Raw genomic sequence first — 20,490 nt, 5'->3', positions numbered from 1 at the left:
TTCGGTAAAATCACGTAGATAGAAAATAAAATAATAAAATTAAAAGCAAAAAACCCACGACGTTTCGATCGCTCGCAACACGAGCGGTCTTCATCAGGCGTGACTTTACCGAAAGAGCCAAGAATTTGGAAATCTGTCTCTCCACGACTAGATTTATACAAGGACATCTACGAAATACGCAGTGCCACCCACTCCCTCTCCGCTCCTTGTCAAACGCGACGATTACGCCGCAGATCTGACAAGAGACGGCGCGGGAACAATCGCAGGGTGTGTGTGTGCGCGCGCGCGCCGACTTAACCAATATTGGTCAATGTATAACAAAGCTGACCTTGGTGGGGCTGCGACGACTGGAGTTTGGTAAACTCTGCGAGAGACGTTCACTGGTGAGCTCATGGAAAGTGAACTCCCACGCAGGTGCTATTCTCAACTCGGAGCAAGATGCATATTTGTCGGGGGACTGGACCCACACAGACATAAGGAAATGCGTCTATGGTGCAACGTTCTGATATTTTCTCCAGAATGAGAGTCCCAGTAAAACATCTTTATTCGATGTATCAAATTATTTAAAGTGAACATTATACACATTTGCTGATATAAACAATAACAAATTATACATTAGATCCTGGTGCTGTAAAATGTAAGACTGTACATATGATTTCCATGTGCGGTCTGTGAAAGTGCATTTTTTTTACAAGTATTTAGAATGGACAGACATCACACATGAGCCACACTCCAGGCTACTACTTCGCATTGGTAGGATCATGTTTCTTCCCATTGTAAGCACATGGGACACTCCACATTACACACCCACCACCTGCGCCGTTTCACACATTCTTTCCAGATAAACCTTAAAAAATCAATTGGACAAGACCCCAAAAGCATTTCACAACAGACTTATTGGTTTAAACAAAACAGGCAAAACCGCACCCACCAAAATTAGTAGCATATGGCTGATCGGATTCAAGATTTAAAAAAAAAAGATTTTAATCTCACGCTATGAGCCAGCCTGTGACCCATTTACCTAGAATGTGCCCCGATCACTCGGCAAAACTTTGGAAGCCAAGCAGGGTTTAAAGCTTGGACTGTGTTTGCCGATCGTTACGCACAAAGCGAGTTGTACGTGACTGAGGCGCTACGCTGTCAGCGGGGGACAGTGCAGAAGAATCCATTATTGTCCTGTACTTCTTTGCTCCCAAGTCGATGCTCCCCTTCTTCAACAACCTGCACTGACCTTACACTGTGTGGGGAGGTCCTCATCCAGCAGTGGAATGACAACAAGGGCTGTAGATTTGCATTTTGTCATGTATGCCAAACGTAATGTATGCCCAGCGTGAATGACTGACTGTTCCCTTCTGCACATGGGAAAAAAAAAAACTTCGACCAAAGACGGTGCATTAATACAAAAAAAACGGGTACACCATCAAGGCAACTGTAGGCTGTGTGTGACACGGTTAATGTTCTGCATAATATAAGGCATAGTTAATTTATATTCAGGTTAAGCACATTTGTTGCGGGTGGATTTATGTGTGTGCCGAGTGGTGTCAATGAAGGCATCCATTCAAGAGCGTACACAGCATTTGAATCCCCTAGAATACAGCTGCATATGAACGTAATGTGGACTTCAGTCACTGAAGGAGCCCCCGCTCTCAGAATCGCTGCTTGCTTCGCCCGAGTCTGACTCAGCCTTTTGGGAAATTCCAGAGTCGGGCACAGGAGCATCGGGAGTGCTGGTGACATACAGACAGACACACACGCAGTGAGTTTGCTTTGCTGCATCCCCAAACAAAACACAGCAGATGCTCAGTTTCACAATTCTACAATGTTTTCTGAACTTACTTTAAGAGCTCTGGGTCCAGATCATCAGCGATCATCTTGTTCCTGATCGCCAAAACAGGAACACCCTAGACGAACAAAGAGAATACACACATATCCTGAAGATTCTTATGATTATGTGATTTAAGCAGGGGCGGAGCCAGGATTTCAGGCCGGGGTGACATTCAACAAATTTTAATTTCAAAAATGATAGAGAGTCAGGCTGTTGAACTAGACGCCATCGGTTGGCGACACACTCTGACAATGCAGTTGCACGGAGTCCGCCAGACCGAGTGTCGTACACTTATACGCAGAATGTCACCCCTGTCACCCCCCCTGGCTCCGCCCCTGGTTTTAAGGATAACTTGTAAATTAACAGTTTGTATGAGGGGTATCCCAAAGTAACGTCACCTATTTTTTCTTCCTCAATTGCTTTTAAAAACAACTGATAAGAAAACTTTAGATGTTAATTCATGGCAATGTCATAAACATTTGGCAAATTGTTTTTATCATCTCCATTCCATCTCAAGCACTTGGGGTAACATGCAAATCAGGAAGTCAGTATTCCATCGTGACACTACAATTCGTCAGCATCACATAACCATTTGTTATGAGCACACCTGGGGCCCAATAACAATTGCAACTGCATCATTCGTAATCAATTGTAATCACAATATCATTATAATTGACATTGCAGCTAACAATGTTGCTGCAATTATAATGAGCCCCCATCACCCCACCGTGGTGACCAGCGCTCGTTCAAAAGCTAGCCCAAGTAGGCCACTCGTCACTGTGCTCACGCCAACACAATAAGCCCCATGACAAAACCTCAAGGTGCCAATGAATTAAACTCAGGTTTCTTAATTCATCGCCCGATATTCTCTCAGCTGTGATTAATTAAATCACTGCTCCATGCTTCATACACTGGAACACACATGTAGCATCGGGGAATGCCAGCCATGCCCAAATGCTGTATTGGAGGTCCTTTGATATCACGTTTTCGTTTTTACCCCATGCACAAAAAGGAACGGTTCAAACTAAGCACTCAATAGCTTTAATGCAATTTACTTTGCCCTGTTGGTGGAGTTGAGGGAATCTCATACAGAGGTGTCATAATAATGAAAAATTAATGCGCAAAGGTTTAAATGGAAGCAATACAATTTTATTGGAAAAAAATGGGGAGCATTAATTTGGGAAATCTTCTGTAGACAGCATTATTAACCCAACAGCTTGACCCAGGCGACCTTCCTCTCACTTGGATTACATTAGTGGAGAAGCATGGAGTGGTGCTTGCATGGAATAATGTTGAGACAGAAAGAGCAAACTCAGCACAGTTCAGAGACATCATATTGACTGTGAAGTAAAGTACGTTGGCTTGGGCAGGACACGTCGCTAGACGGGATGATGGACAGTGGTTGCGACTAACGATGAAGTGACAGCCAAGGGTAGAAAAGGCACCCGAAAGTACGTCCACTGCGGAGATGGAGTCAGGAAAGCAGCTGATGCATAGGTACTAATTTAATGATTACATCGCCAGAGCATTGGAGATGGCAACAGCTTGAAGAAACCTGCATCTAGCAGTCGTTGGCTACGTACTATGCGAAAGAGTGTTCATTTCTGTCCTTAATAAGCCTTAAAATATTACGTTTTACAGTATTAAACGGGGGTCGCAAGACATCTGGACCACCGTGCACAATGTGTACTTATAAAGAATGATAATTATATAACCCACGACCTCAAACCGTGGACCACGTGGTTAACGCTGCTGCCCGCGTTTTATGTACTTTTTTAGCACTCACCACTTGAACCATCTTAAGGTAGCGGGCATAGCGAGGGTCCTTGGCCACAGTGAGAACGTTGGACGGAGGAGCCTCTGGCGGAGCAGCAGGCGGCTCTGCCACTTCAGTCCGTGGCTGCTGAAAAAAAAGATAGCCACACACGCCAGATGTGAAACAGCCACTCACCGGTTTTGCCCGTTCTCACTACTTGTGGACAAGTACACCTCTAAACAGTATCTGCCAAATGTAAAAATGTATTTAACACCAAATAGATACGATAAAATAATTTACAGCCCTTTGTCAAACCGACTGTTGGATGAAGGCCTCTCCACACTCTCGGTCACTGGACTTGTTTGATTACACTTCAACACATTGGTGAGTGCGAGCTGGTGATGGGGGAACCAGGAGTGGTTCAGATATCAATCATAGGCCACTTATATTAACCGTGCCTGCGAATAAAACTTAAGTTTGTTGGGTTCATAGTGCAGCAAGCTAAGCACAGCACCACCTTGTCACTCGTTTATGGTAGTTAAAATAGGCACTTTCAAATTCTATTCTTGAATATGTAAATATTTTTAGGCGCTAAATGCCAATGTTTTCTCTCCACAAGAGGGCTTCAGGACAGAGTTTGTGTAGTTTTGCTATTTCTCCTTAAAAGGTGTGCAGACTACAGTGATGTACTATATGGTTCATAGTTTGGGTGGCATGGTCACCGTCACTTTGTGGCTCGTGTCTTTAGTTAGCCATTTGTAAAGGAGATGTGCGCATCAGCCTGTTGATGTTCTGATGCGGTTGATGGTTACACCAGTGTCTTTGAGGAGGAACGTCAAAGCCAGGAGGTGCAATGGTTAAGTTTAAAAGGAGTCATTAATTCTGGATGTCCGCATTGTTCCACTCGGTTCGTTAGCGTTCTTCCAGATCCGAGTAAGATTCTAGGATGGTGACAGCAGCAAGATCCCAAAGGGAGATCGGAATCTGAGGCGGTGGCGGGGTACATTGTGGAGGTCTTGGTTGATGATTAGGTTGTCGTAGTCAAGAAAACACGTAAACTCCCTTGCAGTTTGCATTTCTCTGCAAATATTTGGTGGCAGAATGTTTGGCAGAACAGGAAGCCAGGGGATTGGTGACGATTTCAGTGTTTTGGTTCTGATTTGCATTTAATTATTTAATTGTGCACCTAGCAGTTTCATGCACGAGCTCCCAGTCTAGGCTGGAGTGCAGTACTTTGCCATTGAGCACATCTATGATAGGGCAGCAGTTCAAGTGAAAACATGGCTATCATTTGAAACGAATGGACTCGCATTATAATTAACACGTAGGCTTTCGCGACCAATATCCATAATACAGGTTTTTTGGGTTAGATCACGTAAATATATATTTACGCGAGGAGGACTTCTCCACAAATCTGGCTATCACCTGATGAAGCTAGTTGTAATTACTGGCGAAACGTCGTACTCAGATTGTAAATGTCGTGGCTTGGCTCTCCAACACACCGGTGTGCTGTACTAGTAACAAATTGGCATGTTCTGTTTACGTGACAACCCTTACTAATTAGCCGTGTCGGGTGATGGCGGGTTTAACGACACATTTATATATTTACGCGATCTAACCCAAAAAACCCTTATTATGGATTTAAATTAATGTCCATCAATTATTGATATACCAATTTTACGTATAACATCTTAACATTTCAAAATAGGAACTTAAACCATTTATACAGATTATTCATGGCTTCAGAGATTGACCATGACCACTTACATGAACAATAAAACTGGTCAAACAACAAAAATGTGGAACTCCATTAAAAACGAAAGCATCACGCCTTCATAAAAAAATACATCACGGCACATAGCATCGCTGGTGAATCAATGTTAGGGTTTGCAGGGCTGCAAGCTTTTCCAATGCCTTTTTTTTTAAATTGCGACAAGTCATGCCCAGTCACCAGGAAGGTATTTAAGTACTTCCCTAAAAAATAAACATAAAGGCCAACATCGCTTTTCAAAAAAAAATACTTACGTATTACTCAACTGGAATTACACATAACAACATCGCCCTGTACTGCAAAAACTTGACAAGACCCTCCTCAAAACGAATCTTGAGGCCTCAGCGAGGCTTACCTAGGTAAGGAAGCTTTTAATAATAATCACCTCAGAAACTCCGGGTGCTGCTTGGACTGGCTGGGCTGGAATCGGCAGCTGATTCACGGCGCTAGGTTGCGGTGCTTCTTGAGGTACAGGGTTTGCGACGTTTGATGTCTCCACCTTCACGTCCTCCAGCCCAGGGATGGAAGCGAGCTGAACAATCACACAAACTCACACTCAGTACTCATGTGGAAATACAGGTCGCAGTGTGAAATGTGTAAAGACATAGAAATACTATATATATAAAACTGACAGCCTTTTATCAACCCACTGCTCAATGAGGGCCTTCACACATTATGCGGGTGGAGGATATTTGACCATACTTCCACAGTGCAGGCTGGGGTGCCCAGGACCAATTCAGATTTCACTCTCCACTGATTTAAGTCATGAGACTGAACTGAACCCAAGTCACTGGGTCTACAGCACAGTGTGCCAGTCACTATGCCACCACTCCGCCATTAACATAATTTTACACTACAAATGGGCCTTACAATTTTTTCTGAACTACATTACTTTCTAAAAGCTTACACAATACATCCAGGAAACATATTTAGAGCTATGGTGGACGTTACGGGCGGTTGCAATAATGAACAATTGATGACATCACATTGAGCGCAATTAAACATATTATTGCCCAGCCGCTCCCTGCAAGCAGATGGAATTATTTTAAATCTGGTGGCCAAAAAGTCATGCACATTTCCACACAAGAGGAACATGTGAAAATTAACAATCCTGAGCAATGGCATACGGCCTAACACTGTTGCCATGAGCTTAAAGTAAATTAAATATACTTTACTGCTTGCACAATAACAATGAACCAGTGGACAAGGTCAGCTACATCACAAGACTCACTTTAGCTTCCAGGATGTTCAAAGTGGTTTCTATCTGCTGTATACGGAGCGCCAGGTTGGTCAGTTTCTGTAAAAAAAAAAGAGAAATCACATACATTTTTATCGATAAAGAGAACGAAACTTCACGTCTAAAATGTAGGTATTTAACGACACACATACATCAATTAAAATCCAATCTCACGCTCACCATTCAATCAACTAATCGCATGCATACTATTGCATATAGGCTGTCAGCGCAAACAAAACTACACAAAAATGAGAAATACAAATGAGACCAATGAAACAAAAACATTGATTCTCGAATAAAATCATTATCCCAGATTGTGACAATTTAATGAATCACTCGCCGAGTGAATCATTGTGTGCATAATAAATTAGGTCCAAAGAGAGGGGACAAAAACAAAGTGTGTAAGTCGGTAACACATTAGGCCAACGTGGGCCAATCATTTGCATGCGATTTGTGGGATGCAGCCAGCCAGTAACAGATGCCGAGAGTGATGCGGACAGATGTTGAACTAGTACAGTCCGTTCTCCTATAACGCGCAATTTGCGTTCTTGATGAACACCGCGTTATGGTTAAAATTTCGTTATAATAAATGTAGGGTAAAACACAGTCCGCGATAACACGTGAGATGCGTATATGCAGGCTGAACAAGGGCCGAGGTCCGCATGTAGCATCCAGCAGCATCCCGCCCTGTGCGATGCTACTCCGTGGCAGCCGTTGCAACCTGTTAATTTCTGGTCGCTCAAATCGCGTTATATCCGATTCGCATCCGCGTTATAAAACAAAACAAAAAAAATGTGTTCCCCAATACATCAATCGCGCCTTATCCAATTTGCGTGTAGGGGGGGGAATTAAAACGCGCGGCGTTATGGGAGGCGAATGCGGGGGTGCCGTTGACGCTGGCGTACCTCCTCGCAGACGCACGAAAACCTGTTCAGGAAGTGCGTGGTGTGCACGATGAAGTGGTTGAGGAACGCCAGCGTCCGCTTCTGGTTGATGGCCCCAACCTGCGGAGTCACCGCCGCAAACGTCAAAGGACGCACGGTGGAAATGACGTTCCCTGTCCCCACCTCTCACGTGGCTCACGGCCGTTGCACTCGAAGTGGCAGGGCTGGTGGGAAAGTGCTGCCCCCTACTGCATCCAATTATATAACCACGTGACAATCAACCGGAGACAATTGAGTTTATACTGGTAGGAACGAAGTTGTAAACTGAGTGTAACCAGCCTGCAATAGATTAATGTGTCCGTCCGTCCGTCCCCTTTCAATACTTTAACGAAGTGAAAAATTCCAATGTTCCTACCAGCCCACCCTGCAGGGACCTGTTTTTTGCGAGAGAGACTCGCACAACTGGAGTTACGTAACGGCAGATGCTTATACTTTAATTGCGGGTCTTTTGGGTTGCTAAGACATGGGGTGTCCACTACATGTATATATGTTTACATGTACAAGCATACCCCGGATTACGACGAGGATGCGTTCCTGAAAACCACAGAACGTACAGTAACATCGAAAGTACTCAAATCGAAGCAAAGAGAGGGGAAGGTGGATCGTAACGTTGTATAGTACTTACTAGTAAGTACTTTAGATGGGATGGTGGATCGTAACGTGGTCCTAGTAAGTACTTTAGATGGGAAGGTGGATCGTAACGTGGTACAGTGACTACAGAGGATGCAGGCTTGGTAACCCATTGCGCATCTATACTGTGCAACCATTGGTGTGGAAAGTGTACATTATTGATATATTAACATATATAACCCTGTATCTTATGCTAGATGTATTATTTATCATGTATAAAATGTCCACGAGTGTATAATAGTCGCCATATATACATCAGTGGCGAGTTGTCACTGTACAGGGTGGTCTAGATGTCTTGTGGCCCACAATGAATTGACCCCTAACATGTTTCCCCCTTTACATATTAATTTGTTTTAAAATAAACCTTACTTTAAAAAATTATCAAGTTTTTAGATCGTGCAAATGGTGTGTGTGGTGGGGGGGGGGGTCACAAGACATCTGGACCACCCTGGACATTTGAACCGGACGTGGAAACCAACTCCCCCCCCCTGCACCCCCAGTCCGCTACCTTCAGCATCCCGCACACACACCAGCGTGGTGAAGTATGGTCAAACCGACCCGCATGACCGACACGGGTGTTCATCCATCCAGCAGTGGATGATCACGGCTCACGACGACGCCGCCGCCGACCACACATCTCGTACTGTACTCAACACCGGCAAGCTCGACCATCCTCGTCGTGGCAAATAAAACTCGTCGATAACAAACAAAAACATTATTTTATTCCACAAGAGCCGTGACGCTTGCGGTGTGAGCGCTCGAGATGAAGGTTTTTTTTTTAAACAAAACGAGTAAAGTCCTTCCCTGACACGGAGGTTTGCTGAACTCAGCTGTGGGAGAGAGGGGGGGGGGCCCTCGCCGTTGACGACAACGGGACCCGAGGCCTTCGTCGCAGTTCTGAATCGTGGCAAAGCAAAACAAAAAGAGAAACACAAAAACTCCTCACCTTGGTCAAATCCGTCCCAGTGCCGACTATGGGGAGTCCGTCCGCGTCCATGTCTTAACCCCGTCCAGTCCCGACAAAATTCCGGCTTCACAACCACCAACAACACCAACACTAAACCACCACCACCAAAGCACCACCAGCACCACCACAGCACCACCACCACACCACCACCAACACCACCAGCACCACCACAACAGCACCACCACACCACCAACACCAGCACCCCACGATGGTCGCTATGTGCTGGGGGGGATGCGTGAAGCGAGATGCTCTCACGCGCCTTTACAATACGTAGTGTGGATAAGCGCCGCGCGTCACGAGGTCTCCCCCCCCCCATCCCCCCACCGCCCCGCTCATATCGCCCCGCCCCCCACAGCGCCCCCCCACATCGCCCCCCCATATCGCCCCGCCCCCCCACATATCGCCCCGCACCCCACACCACCCCCCACATATCGCCCCGCCCCCCACGCCGCCCCCGTTCAAAACGACCGAGCGAACGCGACGCCACCGCGTGTGGAGTTGGACGGCGGCGCGCGTGTCACGGGCCTCAAGGTGCACGTGGTCTGGCACAAGCGCCGTGGTGATGTCACCGCCACTTAGTGGCGAATGGCGGTTGTTGTTGTTACTCCACCCAGCTTACCACTCCGGGTGCCGAGGAATGGCTCACAACATTAAACGTGCAAGTTGAAGCCATGATTAACACGCAGGCTTTCGCCACCGATATTTTTCGCAACAACGTGTTTTTTGGTTTAGGTCACGTAAATATAAATATCAATGTGTCGTAAACCCACCTCCACCCGACACAGGCAATCAGTACACCGGTTTGTTTGGTGTGTTGGGAGTGTAAACCCACATCATTTACAATTTTATTACCGTGAAGTTGTGCTGGTAATTACAACCAATACGGTTTACCCGTATTCTTGTACAGGGTCATTGAGTGTGCAGGACCATACGGCGTATAGCCGTTCCAATTAGGGCATTCAATTGTTATTTATTTATTTGTATTTCTCCCTTGTGATGGGACTTTGTAAGATGAACGTTGAGATTTATAAAGGCACGGGGTGACCAATAAGGTCTGAATTGGTCTGTAATGAGGTAGGCACTGATAAGGGGTTGACAGGTATGAAGTCGCCTGATGAATCTGGTTGTAATAAACCAGTGAAACGTCCTTCTGGGTTTGCGACACATTTACGCGATCTCACACAAAAAAAATGTAATTATGAATTGTAACCCTGTTGCCTTTGTTTTTCAAACGCCAAGCAAAAGGAGAAAAAAAAATGCACGAGGCTCGTGGCCAGGAGCGAGATGGATTGCTGTACAGCAGAGCCGTTGAGAGATGGAAATAACATTGGGAGAGGCCTTCAATCCAGCAGCGGATAGGCTATGGCTGATGATGAATGGCATACACAAGCCGGGACCTGTCCGTTCTGTGGACGGGTGATCATTTTTCTGAGCTATAATCCTAAATGACACTATTGCATGCGTGCAGTAAAGCCTTTATAGGCTTCTGTCCTCCACAACCCTGTCACTTGGGATCTCACATACAGCACTTATTAAGTTCATGTCAACCTGTTTCATTTCATGGCACGCTTGCAGTGCGTCACTCATGAAGCAGTGGATTGCCCATGGCTGATGACGATGATCTGTGTATAAGCGCGCGCCTCTTTCTCAGGTGATACGCCGCTAGGGGACAGACTTGGCTCCGTCATGGAAACACTGAATTTCCACAATCGTGTCGCTCTCCCCTTGATTACCGCGTGTTCTCCAGGCCTCGTCGGGGCCCAAGACCGCGTGAGGCTCGGGTTTTATTACCCGGACAGCGGGGGGGGGGGGGGGGTATAGGCTCAGCAAAGCCAGAGGGGGGCGTCCTTTATTTAATCGGTTCATTTCAATGTCTTCGTCTATTTGTTTTACGTCGATGCACGTGTCTGTTATTTTATTTTTCACTCCTATCTTTTTTTTATATTGTTTGTTGTTGTAACTTGCCGACCCGCCCGTACTGGCTGGACATGTGAAAAAGAGCTTTACAGCTCATCGAATTCCTCCTGTCTAAATACAGATTCCGATTCTTCATTGTCTTTGTGTCTGTTGATCAATTCAAAAAATGCCGCAAGCACGCAGGTTGCGAAGCACTGATCTAGTTCACCCAATAATTGGTGAAAGTTACATTGCACGGAGAAGGGACCGTCACACGTTTGGCTTCTTCCACCCTGCAAGTCACTGCTGCCCTCTTCAGGAGGTATAATAGCTTACACGTCTGTGGAATGCAGTTTCGGCGAGTTTGCGTTTTAACCTCCTTGGTAAAAGGTTGAACAGAGCTCACAAATATTATGGGTTCCTGGTTCATTGACGTGAAGAGCTGACTGCCAAATGAAGTTCTTACGTATAAGGATATGTATGCACATATACAGCTGCTGGGTGGTCTCCCCAGGCCGTGTAGGTTTATTGGGGTCGATCATGAATGATCACGTTGGTCAGTGCAGGTTTGAGTAGTTTGTGGATGGTGCAACATACTATGCATTGTTGGTACCAAAAAAGACACGATATAGACAATTTGGATTGTTGTATATATTAGGTGATCTTATGTGGCTATGGCACTCTAAATTTAGAGGCTCAGGCTTTAACTGTCGTAAAGGTATATTATTCTGATTCTATGAGCATCATTAATGGATGGATGTGAAGAATCTTAAAGACGCTTTAGTGACCTTCAGCCAAAACTATCTTTATCAAACACTCCGTTTTACGACCCTTCCAAGAGTCTTGAGACTCGCTGTGGCTTTGCTGGATAAATGGGAGCATTTCTCTGTGCATGTGTCTCTGTCTCAGGGCAATGCAGTTCCATTGGCAATTACAGATGTGCTGGTAAGCTTTGGTAACTCACACAACTCAAACGAGTTTCATGGACATATACGACAATCCTTTTTTGATAGTTTATTTTATTGTAATATCCCCACATATGGCCGTTTGAGCCATTCAATGCATCTCCTCTTAACAAAGAAAAAACAGCTTTCGAGTGGGTCAATACGCGTTGCATGACACCCCTCAATTATTGTATGAGGAGCATCTCCTTGTGAATAGCTCCATACGTGAAAAACATGGACATAACATTTAAATTATTTTAACAGGCTCTTTTTTTTCAAGGCTAGGGACTGCAAGGCTATTGGTCGGGAAAATGGGCATTACGAAGGTGCAAATCTAAACACTTCAAACCAGTCTTATGGAAATGTAGAGAGATGATGCTCCCCACGCTCGTTTTAGCAGTAAACTATCTCAAACATGTTTCACTTTGAATACACAAGTACACCACCTGAATTATTATGATGGTGCAGCGGTTCTCACACTGCACTATAAACCCAGTGACCCGAATTTGGAGTTCTCGCAAAGCTGACATCATTGGCGAGTGATGACTGAACCGGTCCTAGTCACCTTCAACCTTCACCACAACCCACACTGACCAGTGTGGTGACGTATGGTCAACAACTTCCATGACTGACAGTGCGTGGGGAAGGCTTCATCCAGCAGTGGATTGGGTAGGGCTGAAATAAATTAATGACCATGCACCGTAGCCCTGATTCGGTGGTGTAATGCCACACAGATTTTATGGATTTCAAACTGTTTATATATTATATTCTTAGCTCTTTCAGTAAAGTCACGTTGAAGGGAAACAATAAAATAATCAAATATATAAAACAATAAAAAATTCTCACGACGTTTCGACCATAACTCAAACGGTCGTCATCATTAATATCATCAGGTGACGACTGTTTGTGTTATGGTCGAAACGTCGTTAGAATTTTTTATTGTTTGATATATATTTCATTATTTTATTGTTTCCCTTCAACGTGACTTTACCGAAAGAGCTAAGAATATGAATTGCTGCAGTCACGATAGCTTTAAATCCAAATTTGTTTATATATTCCCTTACCATTCTGCAAGGCACTATATAAATTGATATAAGTGGTGGATTATAGAGTGATAACCTCTTTTTAATATCTTCAAAGGACAAGGTGTTCCTCATTCAACACTACCCAATGAGAAGAACACAAACAAGAATATAGTGTTTTTCAAAATGAAGAAACATTTCCATATTTTATTTAAACATTTCCAAAGATTAAAAGTCAACATTCAGCAGGGCTCTGGAAAGACGATAGATTTTTTTTACTTTTATATGAGGCTGTAAAATTTAGAAGTCTGAACCTAAACCCTGCAGGGGACCTGGATGAAGCTCCCAGTTGGTCCTCAAAGTACTTTGGCTCCATCAATGTTCAACGGTCTGAAACTTCAGAGATAAACTGCAGCTCTTTCCTACACCCGTGCACAGAGGGGGCCTCGCTGAGCACTTGTCCACAAGCACCACTCAAGAGATTTAAATTCATAGCGTAGGGTGGTGCAAGGCAAAAAAAAAACACAAAAAATAAATCTTGTCGCGCTCAGAATAAGAATCCACTCGTCCCTTGGATCCCAGTCTCAGCTCTCCATGGGTGCAGAGTCCGAGGATGTTGAAGGAGAGGCATCCACATCTGGCTGGGACACCAACAGCCTCTCCCGGGAACCGAACGCCGTTTGCACTGAAGCGGGGAAATAGAAACGTCGAGTTCATAAATCAACCAGAGCTCACAAAGAGCATAAATAAACACAAGCTTACAGCCAAAGTCACTGTGGATGCAGCCGACCTCGTCTGATCTAGGAACCGAAGCTGGGTTGAGTCTGCTTTCTCGAGCGTGGATGCGAAGCCGTTTGGGAATAGCCAGGAGTAGTAGGCTTGGGCTGCAAGGTGGCTATAGGTGGCAGTGCAGCATTGGATGATTGACTATATCTGCGTGGAGCTTCGCGTTACTTCACTTGTATACACTGGGTTTGCAATAAATAAATGCAATAAATACTCCTGTTTTCTCCCACAAGCCAAACATTCAGTAATGAAAACTGGTCGAATTTCACTGTTGAAAAAAATAGTCTTCAGACTTACTGAGGTTTTTCCTGGATAATTAAAGAGCATGATGATTGTTGTTTTAAACATACCAATATACATTGGGATCAGCAAAATCAGAAATACATTGTGCGTAACATTGTGCAAGTTTGAATGCTTACAGAGGTGTAAACATTCAAACCTTGACTTTATCATGCGGATGTACATATGAGAGGCAGTCTCAACAATGGTTGTCAGATGTTTGAAATGTCAAAGCAAACAGGCTTGTTTTGAAGTTGTCCCATCCCTGTGTAGTCTAGTGGCCATATTCATCAAAGAGTATGGTTATTTATGTTAGGGGCTACTGCTGTCTTCAAAGGGTTCTACTTACTGGTGTCATGTAAATACAGTGAAAGTATTTTTTGTTAAGGTTAATACGTTTTAAAAAAAATTTCCACCATAATTCATTCCGATTGTCAAATGCAATAAACATAAATTTTGATTTAAAGCTTTCGTGACTGCAGTAATTCATATTCTTAGTTTTTTCGGTAAAGTCACGTTGAAGAGAAACAACAAAATAACAAAATATATATAAAACAATAAAAAATTCTCACGACGTTTCGACCATAACTCAAACGGTCATCATCAGGTGTGTCGATTTGCATAAATTTATTTAGAAAAGCGGCGTATGTATTTATTTATTTATATAAAAATAACGTTTGCGTCACGCGCAACGATTGGCTGTTTGCCAGGACTAGTCCATCTATTTTTTTGAAAAGAGGAGGGGGGAGACGAAATTTGTTTTTATGTATGCTGTCTGAAAGCCACTGTAAGCGTGAACAATCAATCAAGAACTGAAATGATTTATCAAATCTTTCCAATGATTGCTAAGATAGAATCCATCTTCTCGGTTGAAATTGTCTCTGTGTTTGTATATGTGGATAGCCTCATGAACGAATCTCTCATGGAAGCCAGATGGCTTACAAAGAACCTCCGTCTTGGAAAAGTCAATGGCATGTGAGCCTACTGAATTAGAACAATGATCTGCTACGGCCGAGGTGTTGGTCCTACCGTGTTTAAGGTCTGCTTTATGTTCACGAATGCGGTCCGAGATATGGCGTTTGGTTTCTCCAATGTAACTACTACCACAGAGGCAACTTAGTTTGTAGACACCAGGGTATTGTATGTCCGGAATCACATCTTTTACAGACGGAACCAGATCACGGATTTTATGTAATGTGTTGAAACGGACCTGGATCTTGTGTTTATTCAAGATTTTGGAGATCTTTTTTGTGATCCCAGCAATGTAGGGTAAAGTGATGGTTTTGAAAGGCTCCTCAAGAGGGTTCTTCTTCATGGTTTGAGTGATAGCTTTGCGGATTGTATAGTCGGAGTAACCATTAGCCCTAAGAGCTTGGTGTACGTGCTTGAGTTCACTGCTTATGTGTTCCTGGTCGGATATGCATTGGGCTCTATGATACAGAGTCTTGATGAGAGAATTCTTCTGTGATGGATGGTGGTGGGAATCCGGTTTCAGATAAGCATCCGTATGGGTAGCTTTCCTGTAGACAGAGTGGCTCATTGAACCATCAGGTCTCTTTTTAATTAGGACATCCAAAAAAGGTATCTTGCCAGATCATTGTTCTAATTCAGTAGGCTCACATGCCATTGACTTTTCCAAGACGGAGGTTCTTTGTAAGCCATCTGGCTTCCATGAGAGATTCGTTCATGAGGCTATCCACATATACAAACACAGAGACAATTTCAACCGAGAAGATGGATTCTATCTTAGCAATCATTGGAAAGATTTGATAAATCATTTCAGTTCTTGATTGATTGTTCACGCTTACAGTGGCTTTCAGACAGCATACATAAAAACAAATTTCGTCTCCCCCCTCCTCTTTTCAAAAAATAGATGGACTAGTCCTGGCAAACAGCCAATCGTTGCGCGTGACGCAAACGTTATTTATATATATATAAATAAATATGCCGTTTTCAAAATAAATTTATGCAAATCGACACACCTGATGATGACCGTTTGAATTATGGTCGAAACGTCGTGAGAATTTTTTATTGTTTTATATATATTTTGTTATTTTGTTGTTTCTCTTCAACGTGACTTTACCGAAAAAACTAAGAATATGCAATAAACATGTTACACTTTCTCATACCCTCTGCGACTTGACTGACGTAGGACACTAAAACTGATGATTTTTTGTTCATTCTCCGCAATTAAATTTATCCAAATTTAAGTCCAAGAATCATATTTAATATGATGGCTTTATTGTGCAATTATTGTTGACCAGCCAAAAAACCATTGACTTGGTGCACTTGAGAAACCAGTTGAAGCAAAGGATAGCTGCCCGGACACTTAGCGATGCTAGCTTGGCACTCTGAGCTCCTGGGCCACTTCTCTGTGAAGCACTTACGCACACAGATAGAGATGGGGCTATTAGTCGATTAAGGCAATCGACCAAAATTCGTAAATCACCTTCTGTGGTCAATTAATCAGGTCTATTAAAAATAGAGGCCACTCCCACATTCTGCCCCCTACAATGCACACCCAGCTAACGATGTCATCAAGCCGCGTCCATAACCTAGCATCCAACGGCACATGTGAGAACAGAGGTCGGTATTTTTCTCCCCAACCGCTTTCGTTTCATCGTACGAGTAAAGCAATCGAACCGATACTAGCTAGAGTAATCTATTAAATTAAATAATCGGAAAGTCCAGTTCGATACACATACACTCGAGCAAATAAGAAAAAGACAAATCCATGGGCGTTATGATCCTCCGATAATCACCTGATTTCACGTTCGTGATGTCCCACACACGCAGGCCGTCCTTCTGCCCTCCGAACGCGAATGTGAAGGGGCTGTCGGGGCTGCAGCTGCCACAGTAGATGATGCCCTGGTGGACACGTGCAGACGCTTCGTTAAAAAATGGCACAGTGGCGGTCGCAGCGTTTCCAACGGTGGAGAGATGTTCATACCTGTCAACCTCTTATCAGTGCCTACCTTATTACAGACCAATTCAGACCTTATTTTGTCACGCCGTGCCCTAATAAATCTTAAGGTTCATCCTATAAAGTCCTATCACAAGGGAGAACACAAAAAAATAGACAATTTTGTTGCCCGTATTGAAACGTCTGTACACCATATGGACCTGAAAACTCAATTTCCCCGTACAAGAATACGGGTAAACCGTATGGGTTGACAGGTCTGTGACTTCCACAATGAAGCTGGTTGTAATCACCAGCAAAAGTTACAGTACTCAAATTGTAAATGTTGTAGGTTTACTCTCCAACAATCCGGTGTGTTGAAGTAGTAACTAATTGGAACGTTTTGCTCATGTAGTAACTAATTGGCAAGTTTTGCTCATGTGGCAAATCTTACTGAATGCCTATGTCGGGTGGAGGTGGGTTTACGACACATATGTATTTATGCGATCTAACCCAAAAACACGAACACGTTATTACGAATAATATCGGTGGTGTAAGCCTGTGTGCTAATTATAGCTACAATTGTACGTTTATTGCTGTGAGCCATTGAAAGGTATACAGGTAAACCGTATGGGTTGACAAGTATGGATATTAACTACCTCGCCTGGTATACAGGAGGTTGTGGGTTCGATCCCGACCTTGACACCTGCTGTATATTTAGAGTACGCATGTTCTCCTCGAAGTCCCGTGTATTTTTTTTTCTCCGGGTCCTCCAGGTTTTCCCCCCACATTCAGAAACATGCGCTTAAGAGTATTTGGCTGCTAGACATTTCCACGCGATGAGCCACTTCGTTGAGCGATCATTTGTGGCCAGGACTCTTCTGAAAAAGAGGCACACAGCTGGAAAACCAAAAAACCCCACGAGATCGTGCACGCTCGTTGCACGCGTCAACGCCAGGTCGTTACCATTTTCATGTCACGGGAGTGCACCAGGCTGGGCTTGTTGGCCAGGATGTCCCACACCTTGACGTGCTTGTCGGCAGAGGAGGTCACCAGGCAGCCCTTTACCTGCGAGCTCAGCACCAGCCCTGCATTCCAAGACAAACGTTGCAATTCGTATTGTTACTTCTGCCGTGCCCGTTTTGGTAAAAATAAATAAATATCAATGTGAGACTATAACGAGAAAAGAATGGCTTTTGAAAAAAATTATCTAAATACAGTTAAACTACGACTTGTATTTATTTAGCGTGTAAGCGCGGCCGCATCTCACGACGCTTGTACAAATACTGGAAATATTGATTTCGTAGCGAACCGCCAAGGAAAACACGAATGTTGGCCAGAGTTTTGTTGTTTTTTTAATAGCAGAGAATGCCTCACAATGGCTTCACAGAGCAAGTAAACCATCAGTTACTTGGTGCAGCAATAATAAGAATTGTAAAAAATCAGGGACTCATTCTCCCACCTTGGCTCAACACAAAAAACCCACCTCAAGACAATAAACAACTAGAAGCAAACATCAAATATGTAGGCACGTGAAGTCCTCATTAGATGTAACTGCCCGCCTAGGGAAATCGAGAGAGCTCAATAATAGCCAGCGATGATAAATTACGGAGCGTGCGTGGCTGCCGCGCGTCAAGACGCCCGTGGCCATGGCGGTGTCTGCATGTGCGTACGTCCGTGTGTTCATCACCCGTAACTGCCTCCTCGTGCGCCTGCAGGGTGAAGACGGACTTATCCGATCGCGCGTCCAGGCAGTACACGAAGCCGTCGTCTGTGCTGGCCTGCATCACACGCATCATCACTGTCATTGTCATCATCGCTGCCATTATTATAGCAGCGCCATTCGTCACTGCCATTAAGCACGGGAGCCGCAAACAAAGTGTTCCAGTCAAGGCTCGAGTCACGTCTCGTACCTCTTTTTACACTGTACAACCAAGTCACGCCGGACCAGTGCCGAGGCGGCCCGGCGCAGCTAAAGACGACCCCAGGTTGTTTTTCCACTGCAGAACCCGAGCCATGCTGGCTAACGTCACATGCGATGAATCAAGTTATTGTCCCTGCCCCTGGACCTGCTTGGGCCCGAGCCAGATTCAGATGTCCTGAGGCCAGAACTTCACGGTTTTGTTGCGGCTCAGCTTTGCAAACAGCCAGCGGAGGACCACCCGTACCGTGAGGCCCCCACACTGGCATGGCTTAGATGTGCCAGTGGAAAAGCGGTATGAGTGTGGGCCCACGCTGGTCCGCACGGTCTTAGCGTAAAGTGGTGTATATGTTCTCACCAGGAAGTGGAACGGGGAGAAGTGGTTCCAAGTGACCCTCTCCACCTCCCCGCTGAAGCGCCACATGCGGTGGCTGTCCGACGGGCTGCGGCAATCGTACAGCACCACGGACCTGCGCACAGCCACACCAACGTTGCCGTCATCGCCATCACACTCAGCACGGCTTCCAATGACAGGATGATGACCGCCTTCCACTTTAAAAGGGATGCCCATTTATCATCACCCACTATTATCAGCCATTGTCTATCCAATGCTGGACAAAGGCATCCAAACAGCGATGCCACTAATGCCACAATCCAACTCGCTACTGCACATGAACCAATTTAATCATTTAATTTTCATGGTGGACTTGTAGTTGTAATCGACATTGTCCGTCACCCATCAAATGCCTTCAAACGAAAGCGATTTGTTCTACCCAACCCACTTATTTTCCTTTAGAGTCAATACGATGTCTCCTGTATGGTCTCTTATCCACGAGTTCCCACACGCCTTTTATAAATGAAGAAACATCAGTCGCAGGGATGTCAATCCAACATTGTAGCCAAGACAGCTGAAAACAAAGCGTGATGTGATGTTTTTGTGCGTGCAGTCATTGACGACTGGGCTGAGACCATGAATTCGTTACATTTGGGAACTGGGTTTAGTACACCAAGTGGTTGAAACTCGGATTCCAACCTATTCTCATCTCAGCGGTGCCGCCTTGGTGTTTCTGACCTGCGAGCCACCCAGCCAGCTCCGCTTTCTTTGAATTGTACTTCCCACTTGATTCACTCACTTGTCGTAGGAGCCAGAGATGAGCGTCTGTGCTTCAAAAGGATGCCACTCCACGGTCTGTGCCTGCAAGGCATACCACAAGGGACCACTCGATCATGAACCGCTCGCACGAGATTCCAAGGGGCATTTTCATTCGTCCCAATATGTAAGCATGCCCATTCCCACATACGCTGATCTTTATCAACAGCAAGTTTGTTTTTATCAACAAAATCTGAGGAAATTCTAGGTTGTTTCAGTTTTTCCATAAAGCCATGGAACATCTGCTTCCAAAACAAGCACATATTGGGGCATACATCACTGGCTCGTTTCGAGTGGCTGCAACGGTCATGTGAACCAATTACAACATATTCTGATCAAATAAGTTGGTTCGGCGGTTGGGTTATGACATGGCCATATTGTGTGGGTCTAATGTGCTAGTGCAGCCCACTCACCCCTTCCTGTGATTATATCGCAAACCATGGATGTACTCGTACTCTGTGGT

General features: G+C 44.6%; 2 protein-coding genes across 3 annotated transcripts in view; both read right to left on the bottom strand.

The window, feature by feature from the left end:
• Positions 1 to 526: 526 nt before the first annotated feature.
• Positions 527 to 9,411, bottom strand: WASHC3 (WASH complex subunit 3). Of its 2 annotated transcripts, none has more exons than XM_032949173.2 (7): positions 9,110 to 9,411; positions 7,495 to 7,593; positions 6,584 to 6,649; positions 5,738 to 5,884; positions 3,612 to 3,725; positions 1,837 to 1,901; positions 527 to 1,727 (listed from the first exon to the last, which is right to left on the bottom strand). In XM_032949173.2, exons 1-7 carry the CDS (start codon positions 9,158 to 9,160, stop codon positions 1,622 to 1,624), a joined length of 648 nt encoding a protein of 215 aa, XP_032805064.2. In that variant the 5' UTR covers positions 9,161 to 9,411; the 3' UTR covers positions 527 to 1,621. The 2 variants fall into 2 exon arrangements, with proteins under 2 accessions (XP_032805064.2, XP_032805063.2); XM_032949172.2 differs by having other exon boundaries at positions 3,612 to 3,728; positions 9,110 to 9,410.
• Positions 9,412 to 13,164: 3,753 nt separating this feature from the next.
• PWP1 (PWP1 homolog, endonuclein) overlaps positions 13,165 to 20,490 on the bottom strand; it is a 61,032-nt gene continuing 53,706 nt past the window's right edge. The window contains exons 10-15 of the mRNA XM_032949169.2: positions 20,011 to 20,072; positions 19,236 to 19,347; positions 18,647 to 18,737; positions 17,923 to 18,044; positions 16,820 to 16,925; positions 13,165 to 13,677 (exon numbers count right to left, since the gene is read on the bottom strand). Coding sequence (XP_032805060.1) covers positions 13,577 to 13,677; positions 16,820 to 16,925; positions 17,923 to 18,044; positions 18,647 to 18,737; positions 19,236 to 19,347; positions 20,011 to 20,072 — 594 coding nt within the window. The 3' untranslated portion in view covers positions 13,165 to 13,576. The remainder of the gene's footprint in view (positions 13,678 to 16,819; positions 16,926 to 17,922; positions 18,045 to 18,646; positions 18,738 to 19,235; positions 19,348 to 20,010; positions 20,073 to 20,490) is intronic.

This window comes from Petromyzon marinus, chromosome 7 (genome assembly GCF_048934315.1).
Source record: "Petromyzon marinus isolate PM22_M1 ecotype Great Lakes invasive population chromosome 7, UKy_Petmar_22M1.pri1.0, whole genome shotgun sequence".
Lineage (NCBI taxonomy): Eukaryota > Metazoa > Chordata > Hyperoartia > Petromyzontiformes > Petromyzontidae > Petromyzon > Petromyzon marinus.
This window is presented reverse-complemented; position numbering and strand designations above follow the sequence as displayed.

Coding starts and splice junctions, on each gene's coding strand:
- WASHC3 (XM_032949172.2), bottom strand. CDS start 9,160: ATGGACGCGGACGGACTCCCCATAGTCGGCACTGGGACGGATTTGACC. Junction 1,902..3,611: donor ACCTTAAGATGGTTCAAGTG/GTGAGTGCTAAA, acceptor TTGTTCGTCTAG/GGTGTTCCTGTTTTGGCGAT. Junction 1,728..1,836: donor CTGGACCCAGAGCTCTTAAA/GTAAGTTCAGAA, acceptor GTATGTCACCAG/CACTCCCGATGCTCCTGTGC.